The following is a 25,576-nucleotide window of genomic DNA, read 5'->3' on the forward strand; positions in this document are numbered from 1 at the left end:
GCGTTTATCCATATAACGGGAGAGAACAGGGCAGAGACAATACAGCCTCTAAATAAGGCATTATCTGTCTATATTTCTCTCCTGTTATATGGATATACGCGGATCTCAAGTGATCTAAATATCTTCCGAAGGACGCCGACTTTCACCAAACTGTTATCGGTGAGTAGATGAACGTATTTTATGCCAGAAATAAGTAAAAAAAAACAAACAAAAAAAAACCCTTTAAAATGTGACACAGCTTGGATACTTCAATGTTTGGTCCGTAAATTGCATTTTCTAAATGATCCAGGCTGGCCTGTTGAGATTCATCTCAATGCTTTTCCTCATAACACAGCTCACCAGTTGCAACCATTTTCCATCTTGGAGCTCATCTTAGCAATTTTCATGTCAGCAAAGACTGGAAAGCTAATTTTTTTGCCTCTAACTTTATAGCACATGCTATGTAGGCACAAAACTGATATCCACAAAAAAGCTATGCAGCAGATAGACAAAGATATCAACAAGCTCACAGCAAATGATCAATCTTGGAGCTCAAAAGCCAGAAATTCTCATCATGAGTTGACGAAAATTAGACCAAATCCCAAAGCAGAGCCAATACCAAACTTACTGTACCTTCATCAGTTAGAGTCAAACAACTCTGGCTGGATGTTGAATTTTCTCTATTCTGCTGGATGTGAAAATTCAACTGTTAGCTTTGAAGTTTGGCCCATACAAGGACAAAAATAATTAGCTTTCAGTGGAAAAACTCTCCAGGTTTCAAGTCTGTTTACAATGTCATCATCTAAGAGACATAAAACTACATCTAAGCTTCAAGTCAAGATGACGTCCACATACAAGCAGGAGTTATTTTAAAAAGAAACAAAGTAGTGTCAGAGCAAAATCTGTAGAACAAGGCAAAAAAAAAAGCTGTATTTTATTCAGACAAGGACATTTCAAAGCCTCAGAGGGAATAATTTGCACTGCAACATATCCTTCCTCAAAGCAGACACAGGCAGTAAGTTCACACCCTGGGATAATCCGAGCACAGCGTGGAAACTGGGTGTCTAACAGAGGTGAGAGGCTGCGGCTCATCTATCAGCCCTACCCCACAGGGCAGATACCAGGAGCTCAGTGTCGATGCTCACAGGTTCTCCCCCTCAAACATTCACACACAACTCAACTAACAGCAAGACAAACGCAGCACATTTCTGGGGTTGTAGAAAAAAGGGTAAGAGAGTGGCAACACAGTTTAGCTGCGGAGCACCAAACAGTTGAGACTTACTAAATCACACTGCATACGAAAGATGGAAAAACAAACCACTGTAACAGTTAAGACTGTGGCAGATGATTGCCACAGTGCCTCTTATTTTGCAATCCAACTTGTTTTCAAAGCTGCTATTGAGAGTGCATGTCAGGATGGTAGGCAGTGTATTTCTTTAAATTATCAAGGACTTCAAAATCACAAATATACCAAATAAAAAAAGCAACCTGGATATTGTAAAACGTCTCTTGCCAGGTGGGTAGCTATTCACCTGGAGTCTCTCACTGTTGTGAATGCACCTTTGTACCGCCTGTTTTTTAAAGCTGGTTTAACTGACTAGTTTAACAATCACTGCATACACATCTAATCATAGTTATTGTCCAGCATTATCCTACCTGTACGGCCCCTTCCCACTGATATAGGAAATTATTTTTCTAAATTATACACAATCTGTTTAAATTTTGAATGTTTTGGTAACTGAAATCCTCACACTTTTCCCTCAAAAACAATGCACATGAATGAATCCAACAAGATTAGACTTTTTAAATATAAAAGCCAGATTTTACTGTTAAACTGAAAATGAAAATTTGGACATTTGCTGTGTAACTTGAGAAGAATCCAAGTCTCGCTCTAAAATGATTTCCGTAGTGAATCAAATATTCAGTGCATCTAACTTCCCTCTGCTCACCAACGTACACAAACCTTTTACCACAGAAAGTCTCCACAAACCACCCATTCTCCTCCTCAGCATGGTTCATAAAAGAGAACAACCTGTGGGCCCTTATGGAGCAGAGTCACAAAGGGTGGCCAGGTGAACAGAGCAGCTGCAGGAGCTGGCTGGGCATATTTGGAGTTTGAGTGCTCAGGTGGGAAGAGCAGTGGATAGACCGGGCTTTGAGTTAGTTCATCACACAGCCTCTGCCACTTGCTGACAATAAAATTGTTCCAGGGACCAAGAAAATTGCTGTCTGGGCAAAAAATCCACTCCTTTGTTGTATTCAGACAAGTGGAGCAGCAATAAACCCTCCTCCACATTCCTCGGTGCAGAGCATAACTAGAAAAAAAAAATAACACTTCTTCTGCTTTGGCGATGAGTTCTTAGAAATACCAGCATTCAAAAGACTTTTTCACTCTTATGATAAGGAGAGCAGAGCGGCTGATGAGAGGAGGGAAGAGAGAAGGATATTATCATATTGTGAAAACTGGGCTGGCAGAGTAGGTGGGAGGGAACAGGGGCTGGTTCGGCTTGAGAGAGGGATGCAAGTAAGTGATGAAAGGAAAAGAGAGGAAATGTATGATTGGATTTGGCCGAGTTGTAAAGCCACAGTGGCTGTCGGTTAGCTCGCTGAATGGTTGGCCTGTGTTTTAATGGAAAAGAATGGGCATCAGCAAAGGGCTCTAATAGGGCCTTCTGAGAGGATTCAAAAGTTCAGAACAAATCCTTGGTCACAGAGGAGCACAGGTCTGCACCACGCCAGTGAAGGATCTGTCCATCTCGCCGAATTTAATTACACTAGCAGTGTGGCAGTCTGACTCACACAGCAGCTCGTCTCAAAATGACTTCAGCCTAGTGTGGCCTGGCGAGATGTGCAATCCAAACTCTTTTTTCTTTTTTTAATAATACCTGGCAATACATCACATTTAAAGATAAATACATGTCCTATGAACTGGCTTCAAGTTTACTCTGAAACATTTAGGAGGTAAGTGCCAAAATACTCCAGAAAGGAAAGGAAAGGCACTTTTCTAAGTATCCGGAAATACTGATTCAGTTTCAGGCGTTGAGATTTAGAGAATATCGACATGTTCCACTTCAGCAGAAATGTTTCCTTCCAAAAGCAGCATTCTTGTTCCTCTCAGTGACCCACAGATCAAACTCGACAGATTGTTACAGCTCCACAAATCCTCATAGGAAGGGGTCACACTGGACGGAGCAAACCTCATTTTGACCAGACAGACAACTGCTCCAGTTGCTGTACTTTTACCAAAAAAATAAATAAATAAATGCAGCCTTCTTCTGACCATGACCACAGCTGTTTCAGGCCATTTTTGCCTGAATCTATCATCATAACCACACACTTAAAGACCAGTACGCACTCACAAGCACTGTTATTTTGCAAAAAGTGATTTTGATTAAGAGTGTACCCTGCGTACAGAGCAGAATAACTTTGCATAGTAATCAATTTGTCAAAAAAAGGTTTAAAGAGGCTGATATTCTTATTACTTATTCTGTAAAGCTTTATGGCACCAACTGTCTCTATGTAGGGCCTACTCAACTTCAAAAATTCTGTGTTTCGATAATAAAAACTTATAAATTAATAAATAAAAAAAAGGCAGACTGAGTAGGATAATCCAAAAATTATTTGAAAAAAAACAGTAAGAACAATATATAACAAAATGATTCCATCTCAGTCATGATCCACTAAAAATGTGTATTTCTCAGCAGAGACTTCGCCCTTTTTTTGTATTTTCCATCTTTCTTGCTGTGTTCAGGACACTTCTGGGGCCAAAGACAAGGAAATGATCATATAAACGTAGCCATCAATTCAAATAGCCGTTTCCTTCCTCCTCACCGTTCTTCTGGGTTAACGTAGAATATAGAACATTGCACTTGAATATTCTTAAAATTTAGAAATCGATTTATGGACCAATGCACAATTGGTTTTAGATTGGAATTAGTCTGTATACTAAAATAAGTGGGCAGATCATAGTTTAGGCCGCGTCATGTTTGTGTATTTGCTTGATGTTGCTTAATTTGAGTTACCTTAGCTGAAGCTGTTCCAGGCCGCTGGCTGACAAACAGGTGGCAAACGGGTGGGGCAGGCCTATATGGTGAAACCAGAAAATTGGACCATACCAACAACACGGGGGGGGGGGGGGGGGGAGAGTTGTCTGTGTTCGCTTTCCCCTATTGTGTTTTTGTGGGCTGATCAGCCACCATTTAAGTTTCAAAGTCTGTTTGTTAGAGTTAGTGTCTTGTTTTGTTACCAGTTATTTTGTGTAAACTTTGACCTCTTTTATGAGCCCATTTTCTTGTTGTCACTTTATATAGTTTTATTACTTTTTGGGTTAAATAAAACACCCTTCACCCTTTTACTTTAACCTGTGCCTTAGCTATTGTCCTTTTACTGCTTGGTCCATCACAGGTTCTTAGGCTGCATTTGCAAACTGTAATCAGAAGAGTAGCTTAGTCCATCTGTCACATTATGAGTTAGAATTTAGAGCCCGATAACTTCCGAGTTTCATAAAAATGGTGGCATGAGAGATTTTAACAGCAACAAACTATAACTAAGAGTTGTGAAAGATAAACTGTGTTTCTGTGTTTTGCAGTGTTTGCAAAGATAAATTCAATTGGTAGTAACATCCAGAAATGTGCTGATGCAATTTGGAGAACAGTCCATTCAAAAAGAAAATCTGTACCCCAAACACCTATTTTCAAGCAATAAAAATATCATAAGTGGATCAGAAATCAGTATGTCTGACAACGTGTGTGTTTGAGTGTCGCCATTGTAACATTTGCTTTGCGCAAGCACTCCTGTGAGATACAAATGTTGCATGATGCACGTTATGGTGCCAGAAGCAGGAGGGCATACAGTCAAGTGGCCCCATTTAGCCTCGCCTTGCTGTTGTTTGGTGAGCCCACTGTGCAACAATTAAGCCTGCAGGTTATGTCACAGAGAAACTGAAAAAGACCAACAGGGACAGAGAGAAAGAGCAGGCACTCAAAGACAACTCTAACCATCTCACGCCTTAAAGCCCAGTCCAGAACAGGACATTTCTCCCCAACAATGGACTGCAACACTGGGTGCCTAGAGAAGCAAATGCTCATGCATCAGCAGGTAACTTAAATATAGAAAAAAGTACTTTCCGACTAGGATATTCAGCTTATAATTGGCCTTTTCGTTTCCAGCTGCATGGTGCAAATTCTGTGTTCCCATTTGTCAACGACTGTAGAACTGTTAAGCAAAAGTAGTTGTTTGTTTTCTATAGTTTATCTGTAGGTATAGTTTCCAGTGCTTTCTATTTAAAATAAATATTGATTAATTAATTCATCCTAAAACTCACGGTACTGATGGACGATGACCCATTTCATCAAGTTTGCTGTATTTTGCAGAATCTGAGCAAACAACACATTAAACAGTAAATCTCTAACATTTAGTGCTGTACAATTAAATTAATTTTAATCTCATTTTTGATTTTGCCTTTCTACAATTAAGAGGAAACGACTGTCTGATATCTAAAATGTGGGCTCCACCGACGCAACGCAAGGAAAAAGCAAATCTTGAGCTCCCTGTTGACCGTGTGCCTGCATGTGCCAATCACAGCACGGCAAAGTTAGACGTTTCCTAGATGAAGATAGGATGAGCAGCAACATACGGACAGATATACAAGAACAAAACAGAAACCAAATATCTGGCACAGTGGAGGGAGAAGAGCTTGACCCTCCATGCGGGTCGTTGTCTGGTGTTATCTGCGCCCCAAAGCAGCACAACTGACTTCTCAAACCATCTGAAAACACACAAAAAACTGCAGTATGAAGAATGCATTGAGGCCAAGAAAAACGGTGTAACTGCTGTTAACATGACTGGTCCGACATCAACCATAACCTTATTTGTTTTCAAAATGTTTAACCTTTGAAACATGATGTGGAAGTGAAAGCAGTGCCCTGTTGATTTATTGTAAGTTCTGGTGCTGTTTTTAAGCAGTTCTGCAGGAGGATTTAGCTGAATGTGGATCTCCGGTTTTATTTGAATGAGAAGACGGGATTTGTACATTAGCTGGGATGTAGCACAATATGGATGAAAAGTAGTGTTAAGTTTACATAAAAGTGCAATAAAAACAGTGTTGTGATCAAAATCAGTGAATAATCGTGATAAATAACCTTGATCTCAATATTGATCAAAATAATTGTGATTATTATTTTAGCCATAATAGTGTGAGCCCAACTGTCTTTTGGAACCAGTTCCCAGTTTGGGCTCAGGAGGCAGACATCCTCTTTAGCATTAGAATTGATCAAACTTATAGTTAGGGATGGCTCAGGTGACCTTGAAGCATCAGTTCAGTTATGCTGCTATGTGACTGGACAGATGGGAACCAGCCATGATGCACCTTTCCCTCCACCTGCTCTCTTTACATTTAATTTTTTTTGTATGTTTTATGCCATTTTTTCAGTTTTTTTTCAGTTTTTTCTTTTATCTAGAAATCATGCTGCGTCTGTCTTCTGTCACATCACCAATAAACCCTAGTGACCCCGAATCATTAGAAACGATGCATGTTCAGGCCATCGCGCTGCGTGTCCACATTTTAAAGACAATATTTGTTTTAAATCTTCACCATACATTTACCTTCTATACAAATAATGCTGTCCTAAACCTGGTTTCTCTTTTAAAGAGGATTTTATCACAAAATCCAATCCGGCCTTTTCTTCCTGAGGCATAATGTTTTGAACCGACTGCTCCTGCATACATGAAACCTTTTCTGAACGGGAGAGATGGATAAAAAAACGATATAAAAATACCGCCTTGGTTTGTGGAAAGGATTTCCTTTACTGTTGAACCACTCTTGTCTTCTGTGGACATGTGAGCAGTGTTCGAATTACGGGGGGTACCGGGGGGGTCTGACCCCCCCGATTGAGACTTGATACCCCCCAAATGGGACTAAATTACACTTTTGGGGGGTACTGGAAAAATGGATCTATTATTAAAATCAGGTGTTGAAAATGTCTTGTTACTTAGTATTTTTCAATGTGTACTATGAATAACCAAATAAAATGCGTTTTGGAACACCCCTTCAATGGACTGTACCACCAGCGGGCGTTTCGTATGTTCGCAGGCAGCTCGCGCATTGTCCAAAACATCGGCAGCACTGAGATGCAGGGTATTGATGCCCGTTAAAATGATGTTTGAGATGCGAGCGCGTGGAATTAAGCTGTCAAGGTGGAGGTTTCCCGTGATTTGTTAAATGAAACCAACAAATCAGACTAATATTATCTCAACTTTAAAGCACTGAACTTACAAACACTCAAGACAGGTGACCGCCCTTCCCTTTCTCCCATGAGAAAAAAGTTAGCCTAGGACTACATCAGAGGAATTCCACGAGTCAACATGCACAAGTAGTCTCAGTTTAAAGACAGAGGCGGACTGCTCTAATCCAGAATACACCAACCAACATACTTGATGTCAGAAAATAAAGTACAAGGCTTATCATGTGTTTAAAGCACAATTGGAATATTATCATTTAACTAAGTTAGAAGAAGGCAAATGGATAGTGTGACTCCACCAAGCAAGAAGCAAGGATAGCTGTGTCGAGCAAGAAGGCAAAAAGGATAGCATGCCCACAAAGAGGTAGGAAAAATGGGATTCCTTACCATATGTCCGCCGTGACAAATATAGGATTAATCATAATTTTGACTCTGTTTGAAGCCATTTCATGTAGCAGCTAGCAGTATACCATGACTACTAGCACCACGGGGCTGTCTGATAGCACTTTTCAATCTCAAGAAAAGCGCACACTGTTTATAGTGGACATTACAAGCTATGTTGAATTTGGCAGCTGTAGTCTGATAATTTACAGCTTGATTCTGTATGCGTCATTGGGTTCACTTTGCTGATTGACATTTATTGATTGCGTCTCATGGGCACTACATAATGTAGGCTAGTTGCTAGTTTGCTAGTGGGCTTTTGGTAAGCCATACAGCTGTTTGAAGTTGGGTCGTTGCTAGGTTTAATATTTATGTATTATTCTGCATGTGTTGGTTCTGCTGCTGTGCTTGTTGCTAACTGGAAAGTTAGCAACGTCCTGCTGCAGCAACATGTGTGAGACAAACTTTGGCTAGGTGGTTGAACTTGACAGTGCTGCGTGCAGAGTTGAGCTGAATTCACCTGCGCAGAGCGGATTTTGCAGGGTTGCCAGATGATTTCCAAACATGCTCAAACCCCGCCTGTAGGCACTAAATCTAAACTAAACCAGTCTAAACTGAATTCTATTTATTTCTATGGCCATAGAGCCATATACAGATACAGAAAAACTCGCCCAATACCCATTTTTACCCGCAGACGGTTATCCAAAACAGCCCAATCTGGCAACACGGAGTTTACGGAGACGAGTGCTTTGATGTGATCTTCCCGCGAACGTGGTCACTTGGTTCATCTGACGCTCTAGCAGGGAGTTTGCAAATGATAACATATTGTTGTGTTTGCATATCATGATGTTATCATGATTTTTTTTTTCTTTTTTGGGGGGGGGGGTGACGTCATCAATTGATCCGCAAAAAGTCCGACCCCCCCGAAGCCCAGTGGATAATTCGAACACTGCATGTGAGGATTTTTTTTCTTCAGAATGTACCTATTGTAACTATTGATTTAGACACCACGGATACTCCTGCTACCTCTCTGGTGGATTTGTTGGTTTTCAGCTGAAGGAAAATGGGTAAACTTCCTCTGCTCGCATGCTGTGGGTTCACAGCAATAGCATCGATTGAAAATGCCACGAACCTCTTACCCCTAGCCTGATTAACATAGACTTTCAAATTTCTTCGAGATTCTGGTCTGACCAAGACCATGAGGAATACGATTCGAAATGGCCTGGTCAACCCACCTCCCTCGGGTTGCTACTGGTTGTGGCCAGAAAAGGCTGTGCCTAAGCTTAAGCCAATCACACCACTCTTTCCTCTGACGTATGATTTAGCTACCAGCGGGGCTAACTGGTAGATTAAACTCTTACCAAAGCCAGTAGGGAGCAAGGCGAAAACGTCTTTCCTGTCAAAAAATGATTCAAGGGCTGTTCTTTGCTCGATTTTTAACGAGAATCTCCCGTCGAACACTTTCATTACAGCATCTACAGCAGTGTCAAAAGCTTGACGCTGCTCCATGTTGATATTGAATGAAGCGCTTCCGTGTACAATCCATGGGTTGAGTGGCAGTTCAACCACGTCACTACCTTGAACACGCCTCTACCCTGGGCCGTTGGCGCTGCTCAAAGTTGATTGCTTCCCGACAAAGTGGGTGGAGTTCCCATTTTTTCGGGAACTCGAATCCACCTGAATGAGCAGTTTGCCTGAGTAAGTGTAGCAGAGCCGAAGGTGTTGCGTCACTGCGAGGGCGGAGCCTGGGTATCTTACCCCCACAGCTGGCTCTGAAACTACATTCAAGTCAATTACTCAATTCTATCTGAGCCCTTGACAAAGATGGTTTTGCCTTTTAGAGAGCAGTAATTACTAAACCCTTGTTATTACCCAAATTAAAGCTGGAAGCCTGAACTCCACACTCATATTGATGTAATATCTTAAACTTTGATATAAACTTTTCTTGCTGTCAGTTTTAAAAAATTACATCAAAACTGAAGCATAGATAAGGTTCTTTAATCTTTAATACAACATATGTTATATTTAAGTATCTAAAGAACCTGCAGCTTCGTCAGGCTTTGTTTCCTGCATTTTAGACAGTCAGCTCACTCTTCACCAGCTCCTCCATCAGCTGAGGGTCCATCATCTCTCCCACTGTGTATGATTTAACTTTTTTTTGGCAGCAAACACATGTCGCATACACACTCACTCGCAAGGTTCACTTTGGCTGCATGTTCTACAGAACTGAAGGCTTTTTACCTTCAGAGGAGGAGAGGAAAATCAATGCTGCCTGCCCCTTAAAACAATTCACAGTTGTACAGTTTCTTGGGGGGGCTCACTTCTCTCACTCGGTGATGGCTTACAGCATTTACTTTCTGCAGTAAAATCAGTCATCTGCCGCTCATTCCGAATTCCAAATATTAATTTACTCAGCAATAAAAGCAGCCTTGAATAACGCCGGTTGTTAAAGCTCATTACAAGGCCCCACTGCTTTGCTCAACGGCCTGGTATCGGTTAACATCAGCAGCATTCATTGCTTTGCACCTCACACTCTTTTACAAACACAAAACATGGAAGGCTATCTTACAGCCCTGAGCATACAAGTGGAAACTGTATTAGTCCAGCCAATGACTATTTCCTTCTGACACACTCTGGCAGAAATCACACACTGCTCTTTACTCTAATATGCATCATCGACAGCCAACTGCAACCATCTGAGATCACAACTTCTATTTGGTTTCTTTAAAAACGAGCGCCCAGTAATCCGTGGAATTTGTGCAGAAAGGGAGCTGCAGGCCAAAAATGAAGGGGATTACGGATGGATTACCTGTGTTCTGACTCGTGGATGGAGAATATGACTCCTGATGTAGACGACTTCTGCTGGATGGAGGCCAAGAAGGTAAACTCACTTTTACTCCTGAACAGCTGCACCACTCTTTCTGTGATGTGTGCCGGGGCGTGAACTGCTCTCCCAACATCTGAGGGCACAAGATGAAAAGGAAATCGTGAGAAATCGTGAGCTTGTGTAAACTCTTTTCATAGGCAATGTGCTGTCTGCCCCCTCCATGTGAGCCTGCCAAAAGAACGAGCAACATATTAATCGGGCGAATCACTCATCGCAAAACACAATTCAACACCTTTGCACTTGCAAAATATATCTTAAACATCCTGGCAGTTCCGTATGGCATACTGTTTAAAAAATAATCCGGTGATGCCAGCAGGCCTGATGAACCCACCTAGAGGATGATGATACATTTTGCATAGATTCACACCAAAGAGAATGTTTTTTTCCCTCTTAAAGAGAAAGAGATGTCGGGGGGGAATAAAACCGCTCACTTGTGGAGCTCTTGTACACATTTTCGAAGTTTGCTTTTATCCAATCGTTTTAGTTTATTAATGTCTCAATCTCATATTTATAGTTTCTGTCAGCATCTTTCAAATATGTTAGAATTGAGTTTATGAATAAGTTAACTGTTTTTAGTCAGCGTGTCGATAATAGCCGTATTAAGTCCACATTGTTTGCGTGGTGCAAATGTTTTGCAAAGCAAAGAGAAAAAAGGCTTTTTTTGTAGTTGGTGCCCACTTCCCAGATCAAGGACACTTCAGACTCTTACTCTACTAGCACCCTGAAGACTTTCTACTCATTCCCCTTTTAATTTAATGAGTCATTTATTCATTTTGATCATTACACGGTCACTGACCTATCAAAACTCCATTTATCAGGAGAGTTAACATGAAAACCTATTCAGTGGTTTTCCTGAAAATTAGAAGGTACAAAACCCAAGTGTTTTTTCTTTTCTTTTCTCTTCTTTCCACACAGGGATTGAGCTAAATTAAAGGGAAAAAAAATGTCTCTAAATCTCACAACTGAGCTTGTTAACATAAGTGCAATAAAAGATTTGAAAGTAAAAGCTTAAACTGATCCAATCCACCTCTGGAGAGGCTGTAGGACGAATAAGCAAAGAATCTATCAGGAATTATGCCTGAATCATGTCTAATCTTATATGAAAGCAAAACACTGCTCACAAACACTAGCTCACGTCATGGGTGAGTCTATATGAAGCTGTGAGGAACATTAACGGAAAAACAAACCTATGTTTGACCAACTGAAAGCTGTTGCTTTAACAGAGTGTTGAAGCCATAAAGCTTAAATGTCTCATGTCAGAAAAGGACTCATTGTACAACAAACAGTTGAATGAATAAATGATACCAATCCTTTCTTGGTTGTTTTTAAATTAAGTAAGCCAAGAGATCTGATAAAGCAGATGACATTAGCTTCCGCTTTATGCCGTTTACAAACGTAGTGTGTTTAAATCCTAAATCACGCTGGTGCACCTGCAAAAACAAGGCGATTAAATCCTTGTTCCACTGTATGTAGTGGTGGGTACATTCTCTGCACCCTGAGGTTTAAAACTCACAGGTCGGGTTATTCTTTTATTCATTTTCTTTATCTCTTAGTAAGTTTCAAAGCCTCCATGTGAGATGTTACAGTTGATGTTTGTTACTGATAAGAAAATATCAGCTGTGCCCCATTTTGTTGCCCCGACCCCATCCATGGAGCCGATTAAAGCCTGCGTCTTGAGTTTAACAATCCTGCACCCGAAGCATTTATGTTGAGAAAACATACATTTATATTTAGTCAGTCTGTGTGACCTAGTTATTTTTTGGGTGTAGGTGAAAACATGTGCCTGAGCTACCAGAACTGAGGACAGATCTGAATAAGAAGCTCCCAAGGTTCCACACTGTCAGCTTTACATGACAGACAGTCCAGTGTAGAGAAACCTGTAGTTGTCTCAGCAAAGGGCTTTTAAATCTCCCAAGGGTGACAGTAGCCTGCCTGCCCTCACACTCAGCCTCCCTGCTGTCACAGACCAATTGATGGAGAGCCACTTCCCCCAGGCCCCCCCACCTCCACACCACGCAGTCTCCCTGACCAGAGCCAGACATTAGATCATCCGCTCTAATCTGCAGAGACACAGGCCTTATTTTTATGATGTGAAGATACTGTCAGATTTCAGGTCTATTTACCTCCACCTGACTGACAAGGAAAGAAGGAGCAGTGTCAGACACTTCAAGGTCAACGTCATCATTCATTTACTCTCACATAAAAAACCAGCTGACGCTGCAAATGTAAACGCTTAACACAGTCAAGTTCAAACTCTTCACAGCCATGATTACAACAAATGATTGTAATGAGTCCTGCGTGATACAAGCTGCAAACAAACCAACGCAAACGAGTTTGGGAGTTTAACTGTGCTTTATCCTCAGTGATCAGCCCATCACACCTAACAGCTAACAGGATACCGCCTAATGGGAGATTATAGTTTGATGAAGTAGAGCATTTAAGAGTCTGAACTGTACACAAAAGTTTCAGGCTCTTGTAGACACGAACACACACAATTACAGTGACGGAGATAACAGATAAAATGGGAATGTTCGCCTCCCAACAGACACGTTAAAGCTCAGTTCAGCAGGCAGCAGCCAGCTGTCGCCCCCTCTGCATCTCAATTTTACAGCTCATCACTTTAATCAGGAGCCTGGCGGGTCCTCCCCCAGCTTGGCAAGGCCTTACAGATGGCCTCTTTAAGTGGCAGTGAGGAAGAGGAGCTCAGCTGAGGTCCTCAGAGACCTCGTTCACCAAAGACACAGTCAGCCAAGTCTGTGAGGACTTCTGTCTGGCCTGATATGGAAAACTCATGTCACCGTGTCTCGACTAGATAAGCACATTACTGTGCAATGCTCAAGACTTGCCAAGGGCACAAAGGAGATCAGGGCTGAGTTTCCTAAGAGGCCAGAGACCGGTGTGTCTACAAGCGGGAAGAAAATGTCTCTTTGTCCAGTTCTCTAAGAACAGCAACATAAATCGCCTCCGGCAGGTTTTTTTTACATTTGTATGGGCTGAGCACAAATGTGTTGAAAGTGCAGTAATAACTGGCTGTAAATTATAAGGGACCAATTCTAGATTTAATATAGTAAATGTACAATGCAGTAAAATAAATGTTACCCACGGTGGCTTTAAATGATCAGGACTTCCTTATTTTCATGGCTTGATCACAATTACATTTCTAAATCCAAATTTCAATACCCAAAGCTCACAGCTTTGTAACCGGTAATAACTGGCAGTTGAAATGAAAAATATTCCACCCTATTGAGAGTGAATTTCTCTCTTTATTCGCTTGTGGATTGTTTAAAGGAAGGTAATATGGCCACACTCTGCTGGGCAATCAGTGTTACACATGCATTGTTGATGCATGACCCTGCAGATTAAGGCCCCATCCCCACGTAGCCGGGTATCTGCTAAAACGAATATATTGTTCTACGTTTGGACCTGTCATCCACATGAAAACGCATCGTAAACAAATGTTTTTAAAAACTCCGGGCAAAGTGAAGATTTTTGAAAACTCCGTTTATGCAGCTGCGTGTAGACAGAGATAACCGGAGTTTTGCGTTTTCGAACGTCACAATATGCGCCAAAACAACAACAAATCTGCTTTAAAGTCTAAAGTGCGACCTTTGTTTACTGAAGAAGCATGGATGCCTTGAGAACTGTGGTGGTTATTATTGTGCAGGCGCTGTTTACTGCCGTGATTTTACACGCCCAAGTCGTACTCCCAGAGGAATGGCGTGACAATTTCGCATGTCCCGGTCCTCACTCCTGTCGCTGTCGGAATTATTACGTCCTCATATCGAGGGGCAGTCCACTGTCATGCGATCACCTGTCAGTGTGCTCAAAAAAGTTGCGTGCACACTTTATTATTTAGCTGACAAGGGCAGATTGCGCAAAACAGCAAATGCATTTGGGTTGTCAAGACAGGTGAAAACGCAGATGTTCGTTTATGTGTGGAAGGTGTTTTTTTCGAAAATGAGGTAATGTGGATACAGATTATTTTATAAACGGAGGGGGGGAAACATTCGGTTTTAAAAATACCCGGCTACGTGTGTACATAGCCTAAATATTTGGAACCAAACTGAGATAAACAAGCAACTGACTCATGCTGGTCATTTGTTTACTGAGAAAAACATACAGGAGGCAGAAGCATGTGAACCTGGTTAGCTGTGTGTTTTTAGTCAATGGGATGAAAACATCCGTCCATCTATTTTCTATTCCCAGCTGAGGGGAAACGGCAGGGTACACCTTGGGCGGGTCGCCAGTCCATCACGGGCCAACAAAAAAACACGGAGACAAAAAAACATGCATACTCACACTTGCTTCCATGGAAAATTTATAATCACCAATTCACCTAACGCTGATTAACTTTTTGGATGGTAGAAAGAAGCAGATGTACCCAGAGAGAACCCCGACATGCACAGCTGAGACTCGAACCAGGGACCTTCCTGCTGTGAGGAACCAGTGCTAACCGCCACAACAGCACAGAATTAAACAGTAAGTCTTGTTCAAAAACAGAACATTTCAAGGGATTCATTCATACACAATACATTCTGATAGGTAATAGTTCTGTAACAGGGACACCTATTTTTTATCGTAAATTCGCTTCCAGTTGGAGTACCTGACTCTCATATCACTGTGTGGAATAAGTGGGCATCTGGTTTAATTTGGGTGGGAGCATTTGGGTGAAATCTGAGATGCTTTAATTCGATAAGGATCATGGAGGACTGGCATTACCAAAGCGTAAAGAATATTATTTAGCTGTCCAGTGTTGTTTATCTGCATTTCCCAGACTATCTGGTTAGGTGGAAGCACACTGAATTAAACCTGGGGCATACCCAGCCTCAGACCAGGCGATGTAAGAAAGATTGTATAAAACAAAAGAAGGCAAAAACTATTGTAGAAAGTACACTAAAAATACAGTGAGAGATGCCCAGAAAATACTAACTACAAGATGATAGTAAACTCCTGATATGAACATTTCAAGCTCTAATAGATAATACATTTGTACAATGGAGTGAGAAAGGATTGACAGCAGTGTGAAAAGTAGTAAAAATCTTGAGAGAATTTGACTTGGAGGATGGAAACTTTTCAGATAACTTTAGCGAAGACAGTTTTATACAATAGAAATAAAAAATGTAATCAAATCAAAGGATTTTTCCTGAAGGCAGAGCAATGATAGAAGTTGGACCAACTGCATATGATAAGACTGGAAAGGAGAAAGAGTTCAGCTTGTTTCTCAACTTTAAAAGAAAGTTTAAAAAAAAACAGCTGGGAGTACAGCAGCAGCGCTGACGAATTTGTGAGCAAAAGAGTGCCCACATTTTTGGAATGATGTTTTTTTACTTCTTGAGGCCAAACTCAACTCTAATATTCCCAAGGACATCAGCATAATGTCCCTGGATTTGACATCGAGAAGGATGCTCTACAAGGTGTTGACTATCTTGGGTAAAAGGGTCATTACGCGATGCTGGATGTAATGTGAAACCCAAAGAGAAGACCAGTGGCTGAATAATCGCATTTCTCACAAAGAAAACTGACCTATTTCCTTAAAACTAATCTAGGGACTGATAAGAAACAATGGACCAAATGGTCTGTCAACAAGTCAGGAGATGGACCAAGGACTTGACTTTCAATCACGTAACAAATAAGGAGAAAACTTAACCTACTTATTTTTCTGTTACGTTTATATTCTACACGTTTTTTAACGTGCCAAAAATGAGTCTGTTTTTTCCATTTCTCTGCTTGTTATTATGTCAGCAGACGATTGTGTTTCAGAAAGAAACTCTAACATAGTGTTTGTCTTTGGAAAACACAAACATTCTTCATTAGACAATCTGAATTTAGCTTGTGTCGAGAACATCTTTAAACAGTAGGACAAAGACACCACGTTAAAAAAAATACACGACACACAATCTGATTAAATATGAAGAGTGGCAGCAGATTAAAAAAAAACCTGTAATATTCAGAGGTTAATTAGTTCAACCTTACATCCGCAGTGATAGGAAGCATATTAATGTACGGTAAATGTTTCACTCATGGGCAGAGATGTATGGTAACAAAGTAGAACTACTTCACTACTCTACTTATGTACTAAAATGCTGTATCTGTACTCCACTGGAGTATTATTTTTTTCTCCTACTTCCACTTTTACTTCAGTACATATTTTCAATGAGTTTAGTACTTTTACTCTCTAATTATGGCTAACGAAATGCTACATTTTTTATGTGCTGCATCGTTACTCGTTATTATAAACGCACACACATAAAAACATACTCATTCATGCACAAACACACCCACACGCATACAAACACGCAAACATACATATAAAAACACACACAGAGAGACACACAAGCATGCACACAGTTTAAGAAGGGGAAAAGTTGTAGAGAAAAAAAAGCACAAGCAGGGAAGAGAGGGGAGGGATGCTTTAAATGGAGAGGGGATATGTTTGATCTGTTTGTTCACAAAGACTTATGCCCAGTGTTTTCAGGTGTTCTAATCACTTTTTGTTTTTACATGACATTTGTGTTTGTATGTGGCCTAACTGGCCTTGAGATTTTTTTAACAAGTTGAAAGAAAATGACAAGGATGAAAAGAAAATGTGTAATGTGTGAAGTGATGGGAGATGCTTTAAAGGGGGAAGGGAAATACTTGTCAATACATATTCTTTTGTTCAAAAGAGTTAAGCTCAATGTTTTAAGGTGCTCTTGTACATCCCGCTGTACTGCTGTTACAGCCAAACATTTTGAATAATAAACAATTTGATTTTCAAACTTTCGACTGATTTCTTTAATAACTACACTACACAATACTTTTACTTTCAGTACTTCAGTAGTAATTTTAAAAATAAACTACTTGCAATACTTAAATACAAAACATGTTTAATACTTTAGTACTTCTACTTAAGTACGGTGCTTAAAGAGCACTTCTACTTCTACTCAAATCATTTTTTTGATAGAGTACTTGTACTTCTACTCAAGTCTGAATCGCTAGTACTTTATACATGTATGCTCATGGGGGAACTGTTGACAAAATGACAGCTTCATTAATGTCCTCCAATCTCAGTGTTACTGTAGAAAAAAGGGAAAAATGTATTGATTTTATTTCAAGCTGAGGATGAATCCAAGATTTTCACAGGCTACTGTCATGGTGCTTAAATTGATACTGTAACTCAGTCAAGTCAAAGAAAGTCCGTGTTATTTGACAGCTCTCCATCCCAGCAGACACAAACAGTAAAGATAAGTTCAGAAATGTAAGTATTTCTAACCCTAGGTGTGTTTTTTTTTTCATCTAATGATCTATATGATAATAGGGTGAAAACTGTTGATAATTGTACAACAGCGCATTGAGAGAGAAGGTTAGTACGAGAACTGCTGTCATTGAGGGAGCCATGATTTTTATTTTCATTATTTATTCACTTATCTATTTATACACCAGTCTGTGGCAACGTTAGAGCTGCTTGCTCTCATGAGATTTTTATGTGGCCCAAAGGGACCCCTGGGATCTCCTTATTCTACTTGTCAGTATCAGTATCAGTGTACGAGTTAGATGATGTGAAAAGTATCCACGAGTTTTGCCATTTTGGGGTCCAGATTACTCAGCCGGCTGAGGTCACTAATGTCACATCATGTCATCAGTGATACAAATACGAGGTCATCTGTCGATATGAATGTTTTAATCAATCTGAATTTTAAGGCAAATTTTAAACAAATCTACTTACAGATACAATCAAATCTCTATAAAGGAGACAAAAAACAATTATGTCTATCCCTATGCAGCTTTGCTTCACATCCATCACAGTATTTAGTAAATGTTAATGCTCTATCACCTGTTTTAGCTATTGTCCTGGAGGCCTGTCATTTTTACTTTGCTATTTTCAGCCCCTCAGTCATCTGTGTATACACACAACAAACCAGCCAGACAGCAATCCAGAACACAACACATCGTCCCTGAGGAGCTAGCCTGCTTTTGGCTGCTCAAGGCAGGTCTGCATTGGAGAGCAAATGAAAGAGACTGGGCTGCAGAATAGGGGAATTGAAGATAAAGGACTCAAATATAGCTGGAAATGGAAAACACTTTACGTAATGTTTAGAACAAAGGCTATATGTCAACAGCAACCACAGATGGCACTTTGCTTACTGCACACGTTTCCATTTAAAGCAGAACGCAAAGAGTCACAAAATATGAAATATAGGAGCAGAGACACTTACAGATGCCGTCAAATAAACAGGAAGGTGGTTCCAGATAACTGGCAAAGTGGCCACAAAATGTTGGGGAATGTAGAGAACAAATACAAACTGGCAAAGCAGCTGAAAGTGAATTGTGTTTTGTATCAAAAAGGAAGGAAAAATACACTTTGACGCGCCTGAAGAAGGCAGCCTAAAAACAGCGGTGCTCTCAGCAAGATTCCTCTAACTTGGCTTGCATTTGAAGAACTCCACAGCTGCTGAAAAATTCATAACATCGAATCAATGAAACATTGATGATTCACTTCAACCTTTCCTTCCCTTTTGCAAGAAGATAACCTGACTGTAACCATTTAAAACCGTGTAAGTTCTATCTGGTGGGTTATTGGTGCAATGTGCTGTGTCACGTATCTGATGTGACAGACCGCAGATAACTCTCTGAGGGCACACTCTCATTGTGTGGCCCTTCACAGAGCCAACAGCTCTTTATCACAAGCCATCAGACTGAGTGCACTTTGATTAGAATAAATAAGGTTGAAACCCAATTAAATAAAACCCAGCTATATGAGGGAGAGTCCTCAGCTGTCACTTAAAGAACTATAATATAGAGCTCTGACACCAAATCCTGCTGGAGGAATATTGAATAGGGTGACAAACTTTTGATTTCCTCCAGGGTCGCCAACATTTGCACTAATACACCTCACACACCACTGGCAGAGCTGTGAACCCAGTTGTGAACCATTTGCAAAGCTAAGCATGTGTGCATGTGAGTGTTTTGAGATTATCCAGAGTAGGTGACCCTTGAATTATTTTGAATTAATCACGCTTATATTGAACTACTGAAATGAGAAGTGTGATGTGACATTTTTTGGATATCAGAATAAACAACTCATAAAGCCATCACTCTTAAAGCAATACAATGTAACTTCTCCAAAAACCCACTATGGAGCTCCCCCTACAGGCTTGGAGGTAATGTACGGTTACACTGTCGTAAATACAACACCCTTTCGCTTTCACGTTTCACGTTTGTTGACGAACCGGCGAGGAGTCAGAAGGTGCAAGCTATGTCGACCGAGAAGGTAAGAGTAATCAAATGTACCTGGGAGCGTGAGAGGGGTCTATTTGTTTTTGTGGTAGGTGTGCCAGAAAGCAAGTCGAAGTACTTCCGCTCAGCTCCCGGGCCGGTCCACAAAGTTACATAGCGCAGTTTTTCCAACTCAGACCCCCGAAGGGCATAGGAGACAGGCCAATCGTAATATTAAAACTCATTCTAGCCGTACAATTTTTTTCAAGCTGTTATTTTAAGGTAGAAATGTTACATAGTATTGCTTCAAATGTTGTGCAGTCAGTGCATCCAATAATTCTGGGTTAACAAATGAATCAATCTTTGATCATAATTAAAGTAATCCCTTCTTAAACAAATGGTTTCTTTACTACTAAACGCTCACAATGTCCTTATGATAAACAGACAGCGTACATTTTACTTGTTCACTGGAAATCCCTCTAAGATGCGCTCTGGTCAAAATGACATAAAAACAGTACAACAGCTCCCCTTTCAAGCATGAATTTACATCTTTAATACGACAATTTTAGGGCATGGACTGACCCGCTCAACTTCACTCCACCCACTTCTTCGTAGGGTCTGCCTCTTTTGACATTGGCAGTTCTAACTATATGAGAAAACATACAGGAAATAGCCTGAGAGTTGACACTAACACCCACCAAACACTAAATACTGCGTGCAGTTCATCCGTGCACAGCTGGTTTTGATTGCAGTTTTCAACACAATGTCGTTATGAGTTAGGTTGCTGAAACACAGTAGCATATGTAAAAGCTAACCAGTTAACAAAGCAGTTAAAAATCACGTTATTATTCCTCCGTCGTACAACGGCTCTGTAAACCCTGAGCTTCACCGTGGGTTCACTCCTTTGTGTTTTTACAGGCTAACGTTCATATGACCTACTTTTCACCAAAGTAAAGTTTTATTTTTTCTTCTTTTTCTCTTTTTATTATATGTCTGAATAATTAATAATGCTTTGAATTAAGAATGGGTAATCAGAATTTCAAATTTCTGCCCATGAAAACATGTATAATCATGAGACAAACTGCTTAAGTTAACTGCGTTACTTCTGAGGTGAATTTACTGTTAACAGCAAAACACAAAGAAAGAGCGCACATTTTGACTTCCCAATCTGGAGGTACGATAAATGCAATGCTCTTTAGATTTAAAGCTGAGTGGAGATAAAAAATGGATTTTTTTTCTCCCCCATAGTATTTTCCCTTTAATATAATTGCAAGGAATTCACATTTGTGCAGCTCATATACAGTCCCTTGTGGGCATCAATATCTCATCATTTGTGTGTGTGTGTGTGTGTGTGTGTGTGTGCATGAGCTTTGTTAACAACTCTCAAGGCAGAGATCCTATCCACAATCAGCTCCACCTCCCACAGCTGTACACAATCCTCCTTATGTGGGGCGGTTTTAACATCAGAGCGAGCGCTCCATGCTGTAAACTGCTCTCACTCTACGGATGCGGCATTAATTCAGACACAAACATATATATTCTGAACACTAATTCACATTTGGGAAGCAGGTGAAATTGGAATGTGAGCTAATTTACTTGAGTGCTAAGAGCTTTGAGGTGCTGTATCAGTATCTGTCAGGCCTATGGTCGGCCCACTGCTGGGACTGTGGCGAACTCTGAGGGAGCGCGCTGCTCTACAGCCTGGGTCTTTGTAGAGATTCGGGGGAGTTTGAACAGAGAACTCCACACATCACAACTCAGCCAAGCTAATTACCTCTTCACTATCCTTGTATACAGCTCTGCCTGACAAACTGATCACCAGATCTGAGAGTCGGAGAACACCCGCCAGCAGGCTCCCCAACCAGCCGGTCTCCATCCTGTCATCAGCACTGCTTACACAGCTATTTATCTCAATTAGCTGTGCTCTGCATGCTTAAAAAATATTACAGTATGTCAAGAGAAAGATAAAGCTAGGTGCTTTAGTTTGCCCTCATATATTTGTGATGAATCATCCCGATTCCAGAAAGCTCTCAACTATGTTATTAAAGGGTTGAATAAAGCAACAAACTGGCAAATAACCTCATCAACATGCCGTTGTGTTAATAGCAGACACCTTAATCACTTTCTTACAGCAACAAGCTGACAGCCACATCCACGCTGTTTACCTCTGCATAAACCTCGCTGCATTGTTTTATCCCTCTAAATGGGGATGGAGTAAAAAAAAAAAAACCCAATGGGAGTTGAGTAAACAAGTTGCACAACGTGGGCCGACTGCAGAGCAGAGCTGAGCGATACACACACACACACACACACAGAGATAATACAATCTATGGTCACCCAAGGGCATCTTGCCTGCAGGAATCGTGCATGACAGTTTGTAAGTGTGACTTTAAATGTGCTGTGATACGACAATGGCCAAGTAATCTTTTCTGTCCTCAGAGGTATAATAAGTTACATTTCTTCTTTGTTTGGGGTTATGGTTAGGGGTTAGGTGTTTCTATCCAACAGCTGATTCAAAGCGCAGAAATAAAAACACTTGAAACGAGGACGTGTTTCTGGAGGTTTTCACTGTGAAGCAGCTGCAGCCGCAGGATGTCGCAGGATGAAGCAGTGCTGCTGGAGAACAATCTAAGTGCCTGATAACAGAGAGAAGTCGCTTTCGCCATATACAGCACAATTCCACGCAAAGTAAAATAGTCCTGCTGCAATGATCCAAAGTAGAAACGCACTGTTCGAATGCTGACCAGAATCAACCAATTATATTCTGCAACTGGCCAGGCTCAGATACTCAGATACCTTTTTTTTTTTTTTGATAATGATGATGATGCCAACTAATTTCCTAATTCCTTTTAATATAGAAATGCATATGACAAAAGAAAACGTCAAAGAAAAAAGACTTAAATTTTGATAAAAGAACTAAAAAACAGATGAGGAAGTATACAGGGGATTGCAACAATAAATATATATTCAATGCCTGCCAGCTCATCCCAGTATTAAGCCTGTTCTGTAGTTAGGATCGCTGCATTACTGCTGAATACAAAGTATGAAGATATAATTAGTAGTTTGAGTTACTTTTAGTGTGGTGGCTGTCCTCATCTCACCTGTGTGGCTCAAATATAAAAAAACAGTAAAGATCACTGATCTAAGTGTTTAAAAACGGATAATAACTGTTTACTCTAATTGCATAGTTTGCTGCTAGTATTTGCTATGCCGTTCATCAAAAAGGCTATGACTTCGGTTCAGACCCAGAGACTGCAAACATGTTTACTGAGTAAAGCCAAGAAAAGAGTAGGGTAATTTAACTGAAGCAGAGAAAAGGTAACTTCATGGTGTCGCAGGGGCCAGATGCATAAACATTTGATACAACATAAAAGACACGTGTATGCCTTTTGCTCCTAACAAACTGGTATTTATTTAAAAGAAAGAATGCAGTCAAAGTACCCCCTGAGACATCATTGCTGCTGGTTTGTAGGTTACTATTTCTTAAAGTATAAAGTTTTGCCAGTTTGGTTCGAGGCAGATCTGGCTGAGAGTCCGTGACAATTGAACTCTTAATGTAGCCATAATTTAGAAAATTAACATCTTGCTGCATTTTCATATGTGTAGCTGCAGTTACCCATTAGGAAATATTTTTCATAGAATAATTGGTCAACTAAGAAGTAGAGCAATTTGTTCATGCTTCTCCGCAGTCAAACTTCTTTTTATAACAGCAGAGGCTGCACCATGAGCGTCTATACTAACAATATCGGCAACGTAATTTGTTAAACAAGGTGTTGTTGTGCAGGATTTTCACATGTCGAGGAAAAAAAAAAACAGCACACACAAGCCTCCTAAATGCCAAGAGAGTAGGGGGGTATGGCATCACACATTTCATATTTTCTCCATATCTTGGAGCCATACACAGCTCTGTCAGTATCTGAATCATAACAAAGAGACTAAAACTTCACCAAAAGAGCAAAGGAGGTGGCAAAACAAACAACTCAAGCCTTCCCTCCCTCTCTTATCTTAACAAATGGGACATCAAGTCACACAGAAGCAAAGGAGAAAGGACGCAGCTCATCAAATACAGACTGGAAATGTAAACTAGCTTCTGTGTGTGGAGCAATATCTCCATGTGTGCACTCAAAACGTGTCCGTGACAGATTATTCACAAGGGACGCCATTTGGAGAGGAAGTCACATAGTTTTGCGGCTCTGCGTTGGGGTTGATGACAAAAGTCGGAAACAATGAATTATTCCAACAAAAGGCACTCCAGATGTTCCCCCTGTCTTTATGACAAACACTGTGCTCTCTCAAGTGAAGACAAGCAAAGTGAACATAACACAAGCCTGAAAAATCTCTACAGCCTTCATTCTCTGGAGGTACTGCTACTATGACATATTACCAGGAGCTTTAGCTTTTAAAAACCACTGGGACAGGATTCTATTTAAAAAGTACAACTGACTGTAAAGTTAGGTTTTCGTATTCTATTCAGACTGCTGTAATATTCTGATAGGCGGTAAAACTGTTGCTTGTTTCCAGTTCAAACTATTTCAGCAGATCAGCAGCAATCTGAGATACTCAGCTGATAACCATTTAAGGAAACTATTGTGTATTTGATGAAAGCACAAATGAAAAAAAAAACGCTGGCACGATACATTTCTAAAACATAAATGAGTTTTTTTTGAGCTACTTAAAATCTACTCCGGCACCTTGAACTGATCAAATTTTTCCAAACAAATAAAAACCACCTTCGATCTGTTTTGTCATTCTTTTAAAGAGGAATTGTCATCTTTGAGGTGTCTTGTTTTTAACACGTATAGTCAATACATTCCCCTTAATGATAACATGTATTTAGCTCTGCCATTTAAAACACCAGTGCAGCATTACTTCCAGAAACAACAATGCCTCCGATAGCCTTTGTCTTTCTTTTTTTTTTTAACTCCCTGGATATATAAATGATGAGCTCAAACAACCTCTGAATCTTTTGTGGTTCACCTAATTATTCCCAACAGACACAGAGGGTTGTGATCCCAGTCAGCAGCAGCAGCAGCAGCAGCAGAACTGTATCTCATTTCTTTTGGGATCATGCACAAACAGGTGAGCTGTCAGCCATACCTGATCAAGTCTGGCACCTCCTGTCTAAAAATCAAGCAGCATATATATATATATATATATGTACACTCATTTCCAATCTCTCTAATATTGATCCATGTTTCAATAAGTCATAGTCAAAATGTTCTGTATTTTTGTGTTAAATTCCTGCTCGGGAACATAGCTACACTGAAAAAAGTGACTTTTTGGTTAAGGAAACTCTATTAGAGTAACTGTCATAATATCTACCTTGTATTTTTAAGATTCAGTAAGAACTAGAGCTTCTTAAGTAAAATTAAACATTTTATTAACGTAATACATGAATTATGGGGGAAGAGTAAGTTTTACTTAGGTTTCCTCATACAATTTAAATGTTTAATAGTTGTATGTACATAAACCTAGAAATACTACATAAACTTTACTCTGAATCTTTAAAATCTACTAAGTTACTTCATAACAGCAAATACTACAGATATATAAAATTTACTTAAAATTCTGAGTAAAATAATGTTCCTGCCTATGAAAAACAAGTAGAGTTTACTTAATTTGTTTAAATAAATATAACTTAAAACTTAGATGTAATTAAGTAAATGTTACTTAATACCTTTAAAACTGTTATGTTTTATGGTAAGTCAAATTTACTTGATACTGGCAATTGAGTGTTACTTGATATTGCAGCATTAAATATTACTTAAATCATTTGAGTGCAAATACTTACAAAGGGTTTTTTAGGTAAATCTTATGAGTTTTTTTTCCAGTGTAAGATGCATATGATTTCAAAGGGAAAACAAAGAAAATAAATGTCATATTTCTACTGTGTAGA

At 40.0% G+C, this 25,576-nt stretch overlaps 1 protein-coding gene across 1 annotated transcript in view; it reads right to left on the reverse strand.

Annotated features, from left to right (window-relative positions):
- The window catches only part of LOC142380820 (protein kinase C-binding protein NELL1-like), a 298,110-nt gene that overhangs the window by 249,785 nt on the left and 22,749 nt on the right, over window positions 1-25,576 (reverse strand). Inside the window, exon 3 of the mRNA XM_075466741.1 lies at window positions 10,408-10,558. Within this exon, the coding sequence (XP_075322856.1) occupies window positions 10,408-10,558 (151 nt within the window). The remainder of the gene's footprint in view (window positions 1-10,407; window positions 10,559-25,576) is intronic.

The sequence above is a fragment of the Odontesthes bonariensis genome, chromosome 1, assembly GCF_027942865.1.
Source record: "Odontesthes bonariensis isolate fOdoBon6 chromosome 1, fOdoBon6.hap1, whole genome shotgun sequence".
NCBI classification, from domain to species: domain Eukaryota; kingdom Metazoa; phylum Chordata; class Actinopteri; order Atheriniformes; family Atherinopsidae; genus Odontesthes; species Odontesthes bonariensis.